This window comes from Homarus americanus, unplaced genomic scaffold (genome assembly GCF_018991925.1).
Source record: "Homarus americanus isolate GMGI-L3 unplaced genomic scaffold, GMGI_Hamer_2.0 scaffold24260, whole genome shotgun sequence".
In the NCBI taxonomy this organism is placed as follows: domain Eukaryota; kingdom Metazoa; phylum Arthropoda; class Malacostraca; order Decapoda; family Nephropidae; genus Homarus; species Homarus americanus.
The window spans coordinates 7,156,328-7,168,709 of record NW_024721079.1 but is presented as its reverse complement, the minus strand read 5'-3'; the positions used below and the strand labels follow the sequence as shown (position 1 = coordinate 7,168,709).

The 12,382-nt window shown below is 42.8% G+C and overlaps 1 protein-coding gene across 4 annotated transcripts in view; it reads left to right on the top strand.

The window, feature by feature from the left end:
- LOC121861512 overlaps positions 1 to 12,382 on the top strand; it is a 59,870-nt gene that overhangs the window by 23,392 nt on the left and 24,096 nt on the right. For 2 of the 4 annotated variants that reach the window (XM_042359320.1, XM_042359321.1), the window contains exons 2-3: positions 2,669 to 2,717; positions 11,044 to 11,107. In XM_042359320.1, the coding sequence (XP_042215254.1) occupies positions 11,051 to 11,107 (57 nt within the window). In that variant the 5' untranslated portion in view covers positions 2,669 to 2,717; positions 11,044 to 11,050. The remainder of the gene's footprint in view (positions 1 to 2,668; positions 2,718 to 11,043; positions 11,108 to 12,382) is intronic. The other 2 variants (XM_042359319.1, XM_042359322.1) reach the window with 1 other exon arrangement.

The window sequence follows — 12,382 nt, the reverse complement described above, 5'->3', positions numbered from 1 at the left end:
TCTAGATATAAGACCTAATACTCTGTTTGCCTTATTACTTACATTAACGCACTGTTTTCTAGGCCGTAGGTCCGGGCTTACAAGTACCCCTAGGTCTCTTTCACAAGTCGACCTCTCTAAGTGCATCGCTGAGGCATAGACAAGTACATAGCTTAGGCATAAACGAGTACATAGATAAGACATAAACAAGGGCATAGCTGAGGCTTAAACAAGTGCATAGAGGAGACATAGTAGCGAGGGAAGAGTGAACATTGTATAAGGTGAGGTCAGCACACCCAGCCGTGACCCCGGATGAGTAGGTCACAGGGTCAGGTCATCGTCAGCCAGCGCAGTAGTAGCTCCTTGGGTGGCAGTGTGAGTATGGCTACTTAACATAGTATGGCTGAGATGGTGTGGTAAGGTGCTATAGTAGGGGTGTGGCTATGGGATGGGTATGGTGAGTGTGGCTAATTGTGTGGGTGTGGTTCTGGTAAGAGTGTGGCTACTGTGTGGGTGTGGTGAGTATGGTTATGGTAAGGTAGAAGTGTGGCTAGGACGAGGATGTGGCTTCAGTGAAGCATATTTATGGTGATGAATATGATGACAGGTAACACCAGGTTAATGAGGCACATAAACTTTGTAAAACGGGAAGAAGGAGAGCCAGAGTAAGAACGTGACTACTGTACAGAAACAGGTAGTGTAAAGGGCTCCACTGTACTGAACACCTTCACTAAAGGAAATATGTTTATTCTATTGGTGACTCTGTGTTTTATTTATATAAGATGAAAGTAATCGTACCTCAGCAGCAGGAACAGATTCACAGCCCAGTATGTAAGGGATCACCTACTGTACCTAGACTATAAACACAGTATTAATGGCGTAATTATCAAACACAAAGTCAGCTCACATGTTTCCATATTAGGTTCTGACCAAGAGCCACTCACAGCGAGGAATGTTATAATGGTATGTGTTACACATCCCACTTACCACAAAAAGTTCAATGAAAGTCATTATAGTCGAGGTCCCTCAAGCGCATAATGTAAACAAACGTGGAAGGGAGTATCCCGCTCGGGCCTGGCCTTGCGTGGCGCGGCGTCCCGTTAGCTGTCCTTGGCCATGGCCGCGATGAATGAGGGTCAGCGGGCCGCCACAGTGACGGCCACTAGCCAACGCCTCTCCGTGCCTCACCTTGACCTTCCTTGACCACCACACAATGAATGAAAGCTTTCATTTATACGGCGGCGAGGCGGTGTGTCATGTAAATGTCTTGTTTAAGGTGATGAACGAAGGAATAAAAGTGACAACAAAAACATTGCATGAATATAATATCCCGAGCTAATAAATTACACATATCGATATCAACAGTACACACCCTTATAAACGTTTACACTATGGTGAAGTATTAATGAGCTAATTAACGGGAATATATTGACACCGCGAGACTAAAGTTCCTTCAGCTTGGCGAAGAAACCTTAACACTGCCCATCATCAAGTAACGGAAGACTGAGCTGTGGTGGTGGTAGTCATGAGTTGAGATAGTGGTTGTTGTTGATGATAGTGGTTGTTGTTAGTGGTTGTTGTTGATGACAGTGGTTGTTGTTAGTGGTTGTTGTTGATGACAGTGGTTGTTGTTGATGACAGTGGTTGTTGTTAGTGGTTGTTGTTGATGACAGTGGTAACAGCTGTGATAATAGTGATAATACTGAAGTCGATGGTTAGCTGTGGTGACGAAGGCTCGGTGGTTTGTGTGTGTGTGGTTTGCGCCGCCTGGTCAGCGTGCCCTCTAGCGCCGCACAGTTGGTCAAGCTCGACAGTCATGATCAAAATCGTCTGACGCAGCAGCAGCAGGAGGGAAGCGTCGCTCTGAAGAACGTGGGAACACCGCCCCTGAATAACCTATATCTATTGGTTATTATAACACTGCTGCTTCCATGAGTGTTATAACTTATGTTGCTGTAATCTTAGTACTTACTATAATGTACTCAAACTATCCAACCAGAAGCGAACTCGTAACAATGGTTTTAAATTGGACAAATTTAGATTTAGGCGCGAAATTGGTAAACATTGGTTTGGAAATAGAGTAGTGCATGAGTGGAACAAGTTACCAAACATCATCATTAACTTGAATACACTGGATAGCTTCAAACATACGTTGGATGGATATATGAGCGATAGGGGTTGGGTGTAAATGGGACTGCCCAGTATGGGCCAATAGGCCCTCCGCAGTTTTCTCCATTCTTACGTTCTTATGTTCCTATGTCGTTCACTACTACTACTATTCTTCTCAGTGCTCCTGGCCTACTATCACAGTTGAAAAAATATTCTTGTTTTACATATTATCTTTAGTATACCTTCGTCTACATCCTGTTTTCATTCAGTCACAAATTAAAAGATATCGTTCGTGAATGAATCCGAATAATCCGGTCTCACACCACGAACACAACATAATGTTTACATGACTCCTCATATACGCTACGACAGACGTACCCAAACATGATCATTCTCTTGCTACTAAATCAGATATTAGTTAAAGTGGCATAGTTATGGATTCGTGGTGAAATATTCTTGTTTTCAATGAAGGGAAAGACCTTTTGTGAAGCTGGTAGATTAAAGTTTATTGTGTTTATGCTTGTAATTCACATCATTCAATTTAACCTAATGTGTAACCTTGTTTTCTTTGTCTTTTCAGGTTGGTGTCTACTTAACTACGACTCTCTTATCTAACTACGGCTGTGCAGGTGAGTGTGTGTGTGTGTGTGTGTGTGTAGATAAATATAAAAATGTAAAAAAACTTATACGATAATGTATTTACTAAAAATATCCATATAATCATACCTATAACAGATACCTACCAAAGACATATACATATAATTGCGAACTGTACATAACAGATATATACAGATACCTAACAAAAATATTCAATCATACATGCAACAGGAAATGTGGATACAATCATAGACGTACCAAAAAAGTGCACAAACACCACTCACACACACAAACACACACACACACAAACACACACACACACACATATATACGTGTTACTGTGTCCCAGAGTACACCAACGTGTTCGGGGTGCCTGCCTGCCTTCCCTCCCTCACCCCACCCCGCCCTGGGAACGGTGCGCCCTGCCCCGCCGTGACCCGTGACCTCGCTAGTCCTCACCCCTTTCCTGTCAGGGGCACCAGGTCGACCGTCTACCTCGTGACATACCTCTTAATACTATAAACAGAGAGTTGTGTCGCGGTGAGTTGTGTTGTGTTGTGGTGAGTTGTGTTGTGTTATGTTATGTTGTGGTGAGTTGTGTTGTGTTATGTTGTTGTGTTGTGGTGAGTTGTGTTGTGTTATGTTGTTGTGTTGTGTTATGATGCTAACATTTTTATAAAGAAAATTTTGTGTTGTCCCACTGATGCTGTTGTTAATATTCTGTCAGGTCACTGTTATGGGAGAAACATCATTAGTGACACCTTACAACACTCGTATATTTAAACAGCGTTACCTGCACTGCCTGGTTAGGTTAGGTTAGGTTACGTTACGTTACGCTTCGTTAGGTTAGGTTAGGTCTTCATATATTGTCTCTACGTATCAGAATAAGTTTCTGGAAAGCTTAACTCTCTATCAGCCTTTGAGAATATATCATGTGAGAGACAACTAGTGAGAGATAGAGAGAGACACACGTGGAGGATGAGGAGAAGAGGGAAACAGGTGAGGGCAAGATGATGATGAGGAGGAGTTCCACCCCCCCCTCCCCCCCGCCACTACTGCCCTGCATCAGAATCTCGCAGCGGAAGAAATGAGGGAGAAGAGTCGGGTAGTGGTGGAGGGGGGGAGGAGACGTGTGGAGGTAACGGGTAGAGATTGCTGTGGGAGGAAGGAGGGGGGGGACATCCGGGGAGGGCGTGAGGTGGGTGGAGGGAGGGGGGGTATGGGTAGAAGAGGTCGGGGTAGTAATAGGCAAGTCACATGCTCGTGTTACGGTTGAGAAGTTGTACAGTATAGAGCAGGGGGGTGATGGGGTAGAGGGGGTGATGGGGTAGGGGAGGGGTGATGGGGTAGGGGAGGGTGATGGGGTAGGGGGGATGATGGGGTAGGGGAGGGTGATGGGGGGGAGAGGTGATGGGAGGGGGTGATGGAGTGATGGGGTAGGAGAGGTGATAGGGTAGGAGAGGGTGATAGGAGGGAGAGGGGTGATTGAGGTAGGGAAGGTGTCTGAGGTATGTTTAGTGAATCATTTTGTTACACACACGCACACACGCACGCACACGGAGATGTGGGTCACCAGAAGTCATGATGATGGCAGATCACTGACCACACTGTAAACCATCACCACAATGTGTGTCACCTCCTTCCTCAACATACCCCCACCCCCACATCCCTTACACAGTGACCTCCCCACAAAAAATGGTTAGTAGTACGTGACAGTTGAAGTCCGTGTTGGGCAGCAAACTGTGAGGGCTTAGGTCCGTGGGAGTGGTGGTGGTGGTGGTGCAAGAACGAGTGATACCCGGAACAAGGTGAGGAAGTTAGTGGTCTACGGGGAAAACACACCAGGTGACAGCGGCCCCTCTCTCGTCATCCTCATGTTGATGTTATTATACTTTTCGTTGTGTGTGTGTGTGTGTGTGTGTGTGCGCGTGTGTGTGTGTGTGTGTCTTATGTTCGTGACAACTCAAACAAACACAAACGTATTACCATTAAACTTATTTGTGCCGGTATAACTTAACACTATAATCAATTCAGCGATCAATATTTTCCCTCCAAAATTTAGGGAGACGTGACCTAGTGTTATGTAATGGCGGATGAACACTGCCCTCTGGTGGTCAACAACGTCTTCTTGTGGGTTTCTTTACATCCTTCAAAGAGTTAGTGCCAGGTTATGATATCGAGTTGAGTCGTTGTGTTCGTGGCGTAAAACTTTCATATAATTCTTGAAACTCGACAGGAAGGTTAATCAGTGAAATGTTTTAATATTATAAAGAACAAGTGACATTATTCACCGAGGCTCCTTGGACTCTTACCTCGGGGTGAGTGGATCGCATGCTAACCCATTCTTTTACCTCTCAACTTTCACGTCAAAGTTTCACTCCCATAGCCTACCCGTGACCTAGCTCCCATAACCTGCCTCCCATACCTGAACTGTTATCATTACTTTATCCTCTCTTTCACCCCATAATTTCTTAACTATCGTAATCAACTTGCCTGGCGCCCGGGGCAAGGCTAGCGGCAGGTCCCAGCACCGTTCACTACCAAACTAAGGTGAATGGTGGTGGTGGCGATGGAGCCTTAAGCGGCGGGTCACGGCATCACTAAGACGTCCTTGAGTTACTATGTCTCGCCACTCAACACCACGGCTTTCTTTTGTTAAATATCACGTTTATACTTTTATTTCATATTATAGACCTAACGTTATTTATAGCTATGATCTATATACCATTGATGACAACTAAGCGAGTGGACAAGTTTAGGTGTAATAATGAGGGCAGTGTTACCGAGTTTTGGGATATAATGTACAAAAAGAATCCTGAGGGTGGACGAGGCGAGGCATGGCAGCCGCCCTACAAATTACCGGGTTTGTTGAGGATATGGGCCACTGGTGCCCCCCGCTACCCTTTGCCCCTTACTGTGCCTTTTTATTGGTGCCCCTTAATACCCTATTGCCCTCTATTAGTGCCTCTTACTACTCCCTGCCCCTTACTGGTGCCCCTTACTGCTGCCCATCACTACTCCCTGCCCCTTACTGGTACCCCTCACTACTACCTGCCCCTTACTGGTGCCCATCACTACTCCCTGCCCCTTACTGGTACCCCTCACTACTACCTGCCCCTTACTGGTACCCCTCATTACTCCCTGCCCTTTACTAAGAAATAAATGACCTAGTGGAATTGTATTTACTTTTGTTCTCAATGGTGGGTTAATTTAAGGCCAGGTTGTGTAATTGTCAGGTGAAATTATCTCCGGGTTAGGTTTTGTTCTGGTCTGTTGATTTCAAGAACGCTCTCTCTCTCTCTCTCATCGTGGAGGTAGCAGTAGGTGACCGTCATGTACGAGCATAAGTTCGGCCCATTAGTAAGAAGACCAGCTGGCTAGCGTGTGTCTCCTCCGACCACTCGCCACCCTGTGCTTGTCTCTAGTCTAGCGGTCCCTCACCACCCACCTCACCCACTCACGCCCCCCGTTCACGCCCTCACGCACGCCCTACAGCCCTCCATCACACCAGCCCTCTGCCTGTACATAAGGTAGACGACACATTCTCATAGACCACAACAGAAACATTGTGTGTATAGAGACGATAAACAGACAAAACAAATGCGCATAGTCAGACCACAGACTCTACAACACAGATTACAACAGGACACAGAGAGTTGATAATCAGATTGATACACCAGGTGGCCACAGAGAACGGGTACAATGGGTGTCCAGGAGGGGGTATGAGACACAGTGGACACAGAGAACGGGTACAATGGGTGTCCAGGAGGGGGGTATGAGACACAGTGGCCACAGAGAACGGGTACAATGGGTGTCCAGGAGGGGGTATGAGACACAGTGGACACAGAGAACGGGTACAATGGGTGTCCAGGAGGGGGTATGAGACACACAGAGACACACACACAGAAGGGAAGGGCGTCAGGTGGTGGCAGTGGTTAAGACAACATTTACGACACACCCGCTCTTTTATAACAGTAAGATGCTTCCTCTGTAACTAAGAATAAAAGCTCTACTCTACACACACACACAAGTAATGACGTCTGCTCTCCTCTTCACCGCCTATAAAACGGGACCTTACATAACACCTCCCCCCCAAAAAAAAATTAAGACTTTTTTTTTTTATTACCAAACATCTTATACAACAAAGAGTTATTCAGTGATGTATATTCACTAAAGAGTTATTTATGTTACCGAGGTATATTATCTTACTCTCTAAGTACGGTGGTAGAAGTACTGTAGTCGTATTACGTATAGTCAACAGAGATGAGTTATATACTGTACTGTACACTGATTCTTTGGCTCCAGTGATAGTCGAAACACCTCTAAACCCTGAGTGTTTTTCTCTAGTTTATCTTGGGTCAGGAATTTACTAAGCTAAAAAAAAAGTAAGCTAAAAGTACCCAGAGGAAACGTTTTAAAGAACCGGGTGAGACCTTGCTGCAGCTAAAAAAACGTTGAAATGTTCTTAACGGAAAAAAATGTCGAGAATAGAAACGTTACCAGCTAAAGCACCAAAAGCTAACAGTTCCCCAGCTAAAATATTTGGACCCTATACGTTCCCAACTAAGATATCCGATCTATAAACGTCCTCAGGTAAAACGACCGTACCTGAAATTTCATACGACCGCAAGTGTCACGGCTCCGTTACGGCCCACCACCACCACCACCACCACCACCACCCAGAGCCCCTCTACACACACCCTCAGTCTGGCCTCGCAATGTTAACTTTTTTTTTTAACAATATTTCCACAACGTGACGTCAGTTGAGGGAAATTTCTTGTTATTTTCGACACCAAATGGCAGGTATGTTCGTTGTTTCGACTCACTTTGATATATACAGCCAGGAAAAGGTTTAACTTGGGTTAGGTTAAGTTAGCATTAGCGATGGGTTAAGATTGGTTAGGTTAGGTTAGAAAGCACAGGTCACCACCATGACCTGTACTACCTGGTGCCTCACTATCATGACCTGTGGAGATGACCTGGAGTGATCCGGGCCTCAGTATCAGGTTCACTCACGCCCTCAACACACACCTGGCAGGTAACTTTCTCCTTAGGGTCTCTCCTGTGCTTTCACACAGGTGGGGCGAGTCTACCTGCCTATTAGAGGGAGAGGAGGAGAGAGAAAGAGTGAGAAAGAAAAATTAAGAAACAGAAGGAGAGAGAGAGATAAATCTACCGTAAACAAGAAAATAATAATAATAATGAACAAAACACAGGGAAAAAATCGACTCCACAACCCACCATCAAAGGTCCACCACTAACAGGTCCACCACTACCAGGTCCAACACAGGTCCACCACTACCAGGTCCAACACAGGTCCACCACTACCAGGTCCACCACTACCAGGTCCAACACAGGTCCACCACACCAGGTCCACCACTACAGGTCCAACACAGTCCACCACTACCAGGTCCACCCACTACCAGGTCCAACACAGGTCCACCACTACCAGGTCCAAACAGGTCCACCACCACCACCACAGGTTCTTCATTCTCCCACTTTCTCTGGGTTTCTCCTGAGTGTGAGTCCAATTCCCTAGGAGTCCTCTATACTTACCCTATTGTGAGTCCACCCCTCCCTCCTCATACCCCCTCCCTTCTCCCCATGACGTCAATCCACACTCCCCTTCCCCTGTCTCCCCAATCCTCAATTAATGTCTTAAGATCTTCGTCGCTTTCTTCTTAATATTTTATTGGGAATACTTTCTCTCTCTCTCTCTCCGTGCACTTTCTTTTTTTACCTCTTTCTAAACTTAGCAATTTACACTTTCGATATGGATGGCTTTCACGTTCTCCTCATTATGGTTTATTCATCGTAGATAAGTGATGCTTTCGTTTTAGTGATCTGTACTTTCTTTTGGGGGGTTTGTGCTTTCTTTTATGGTTCGTACTTTCTGTTCTTGATCTTTTTCTTTTCTTTCCTTTCTATATTATCTTGTATTTAGCTTATTTCATTTTCTTGATTTCACCAAATTTACCATCGTTTTTTTAGGGGGGGTCAATTTCCTTCTTCAAAATATCAGGGTATTTGTTTTATTAAATTCCCTAAAATTATCTTCACGTTCTTTTAAAATTCCCTAAAATTATCTTCACGTTCTCTTAAAATTCCCTAAAATATTTCCTCAGTTTCTTTTAAATATCCCTAAAATTATTCCCATTTTCTGGCTATTTTTTTTATTTATCTTCTAAAAATAACAATAATTCCTTTAAGTATCTTTTAAGTAGCAACAATTTATTTCATCGTGCACAGTTGAAAATTTACTTACTTACTTTACTTACTTACTTATTTACTTACTATCTTCAGTCACCCTTTTCTCTTAAACTGAAGCCTTTCTAAACTTTCTTCTTCTCAGCCAAACTCTTGTAACTTTCTAAAAACTTTCCCTTCCGTTTGTGGTATTCTCTCTCTCTCTCTCTCTCTCCCTCTCTCTCTCTCTCTCTCTCTCTTTTCTGTCAATATCTTCCGTCGTCTTGTACCACCCGTCTATTTTTCGCTATATCTCTTCTTATTTTATATCAATATGATCTATTATTCTTTATCACACTGTAATTGGTATAATCATTATATATAAGAATAGTTAGTATAGTTCTATTTATCTTAATGTGGTAACGGTATAGCAATGCATTTAACCGGATGCCATCGTCAGTGTTAACCGTAATGGGTGGATTTTTTTTTTAGGGGGTGGCCGTTGTCATAATTAAATTGGGTTGTTAATTAATTGGGGATTAGTGTGGTAATTGGAATTTTAATATGACGCTAAATATCCCTGTGTGTGTGTGTGTGTGTGTGTGTGTTAAGGGGGAAAGTTGACAGCAGGGAGGGAGGGAAGTCGTGAGCTGTGGAGCGTGGTAGAGACGGGACCACCATGCCACCTGCTGTCAGTCTGCTTTTGCTTCTGCTGTTGCTTCTGCTGTTGTTATTGCTGTTGTTATTGCTGTCATTGGCTCTATTTTTTTTGGGGGGGGAGGGTCCATTTGCTGCCGTCTGGGTTCACCTTCTGCTGTTATGACTTGCATCACTATTTTTGTCTGCTTCTCGTCACTTGCTATTGAGACTCTATTACTACTGTTGTTTCTATTGATTCTACTATTACTCCTGCTTATAACTCGCTTCCATTTCACCTATACTTCTCGTCAGCTGTTGTTTAGGTTCTACTACTACTACTACTACTGTTGTTTCTATTGATTCTACTATTACTCCTGCTTATAACTCGCTTCCATTTCACCTATACTTCTCGTCAGCTGTTGTTTAGGTTCTACTACTACTACTACTACTCCTCATCCTAGAGTATCAGTACCTAATAGTTTACTCATCCTTATACTGATGAGGCGTGACTCCATTAAACATCCTCACTGTTATTCTCTCAGGTATAAGGAACCGTACACTTATTCGACCCAATCACCAGGTTTCCTACAACTTACAGACGTCATCTTTTTACCTTTGTGAACCGATTGCCTCGAGAACACACCTTTGCACGGTGATGTTCTAATAGTTCAGGAGAGAGGTTGACCGCAGAGAAAGAGTTATAGCGTTCCACCATGTCCAAATCTCCAAGGTCTCATGTCGTCTATACCTTCATGGGATCTAAGAACGTTATGTTGTGGAGTATGGTGAAGTATCTCTCAACATGAGGATGTTCAGCTGCAGGTGTTGATGTTCTTTTGTTTTTCTCTGTCGTGTTGATGCTCTTGTGTTTACTCCCTCTGTCATATTGATGTTCATTTGTTTATTTTCTTTCTCGTCGTCACTGGTGCCTTTACAGAGGTTACACAAGTTAAATTAAAGCATTAAAAGGCAAAATATAATTTTTTTTACGTTGTTAATACGCTGTAATATATTTAGTATATATTTACCGTCTATTGTTAAAATTAATCCCATGTAGAAAATTATATATTGGCTGAAAATTTTATATGAATTAACGTTGTCATGAACTGGATATAGACGTCTACCTGAATGAGATAAATACTGTCATATGCTCCTCATTTAAAATACATTTAATATAAATAATTACTAATTTTTTAATAACATCTAATGAAGTCAATAGATAATATATATACTGTACCTAAAGGAAAAACATTACTCCCAGACACTCATACGTGTAGGAGTTGTGACCTACGAGCTGCAAGCGTTAAAATGAGTCTGTGTTCATCTCCTCGTATGGCATGTGTTCCTGGGGTGTGTGTGTGTGTGTGTTTAACTATAATAATGTGTCCCAACCTCATGAGTATACGTATGTGTATCCTATGTTGTATCTCGCTATGTGTCCCAGCCTTATATACACGTCGGCCACTGTATCCCTCACTCACCCCTGTCTCTTGGTATCACATCTCTCACCAGTATCTCTCATTCTCTCCTCAGGATCAAGATGAGAGCGACAATGGCACTGCTGCTGGTGGTGGGAAGCCTCGTCAGCTTCACACAGGTAAGAAACACAATCTCACGCTCTGCTTGTTGTCATCTCAAACTTTCTACAACAGTTATGAAGTTGTAGGTGGTTGTAGTTATTAGAGCAATAGTGCCATAGAGTGTGTGGGTAGTTATAGTTAAGTGACACTGTTATTGGTGTGTGGGTGCCGAGTAGTTATAATTGGCACAGTGTCATAAATCATAATTACCTGACCTCTGATTATTACAATATTATTTTATACATTTCATTTGATATGGACCACCTAACACCCCCCCCCCCCAGCTTATTTTCACCTGATAATTAATTCCCCAAAGGGTTATCTGAGGAGGGAGTTAGGTTAGGTTAGGGTGGTTAATCTTCAGGTGACACAAACTGGGAGGGACTAATCATCAGGTTGATCCTTTAATTACTCTTGATTACATTTCATTACATGTCATTATGATAGCGTTATGTTTCTCTGTATTATATTTAGATCATAAACATTCTTGAGGACGTATTCCAACTAACTCACTAAGTGGGATGAGCTGATTAACGACGTAGTTTGCCTCCATACTCATCCAACCACGACTGATACTCTGTTGACTCTTGAGGTGGTATGACGCTATCTGCTGCAGGGAGTGTATATACAGTTTATAAACACGTAAACACAGACAAGATTCGAATACAAATATAAACAAAATTACAAAGTGGAAATAAACTATAAGCATATAAATAAAGATATAAATTTAGATATATTTATAGATATGATTATAAACAATATGACTTCGAGTTAAGTTACCACGAACCTTAAATGTTTCTGGTCGTGGTGAAAGTGCTTCTGTACGTACTGTGACTACGAGCCTCGAAGGACCTGTGATAGATCATTCCTAACTCTCTAGAAAATAGATTTTTGAAGACCTTTGAGCATAACATCATATACTTTTATACATTTTCTATACGGAATCGAATCATTTAAAAGGACTCGGGGAAACGAACGGAATCAAATCTTACAATGAAGGAACAGTTACAGGATCCAATACCTTATTGCTATTGTGCGAGTGTCAGAGGGCGTCGATAAAGAATTCATAAGAGAAATAAAAAAAATTTACAGAAGCCAATAAGAGAATCCAATGCTTTTATTGTTTAAGGGAGCTGATAGAGTCGAAAAGAACACACAAAAACAAAACGAGATCCAATTCTATTTATCTGAGAGAGAGAGTTAGAGGACATCAAAAAGAGAATGTATAAAGGCGAACAAAACAAAACCTTACAACAGACGTCAGTAATTGGATCCAATCGCTTACCTATTGT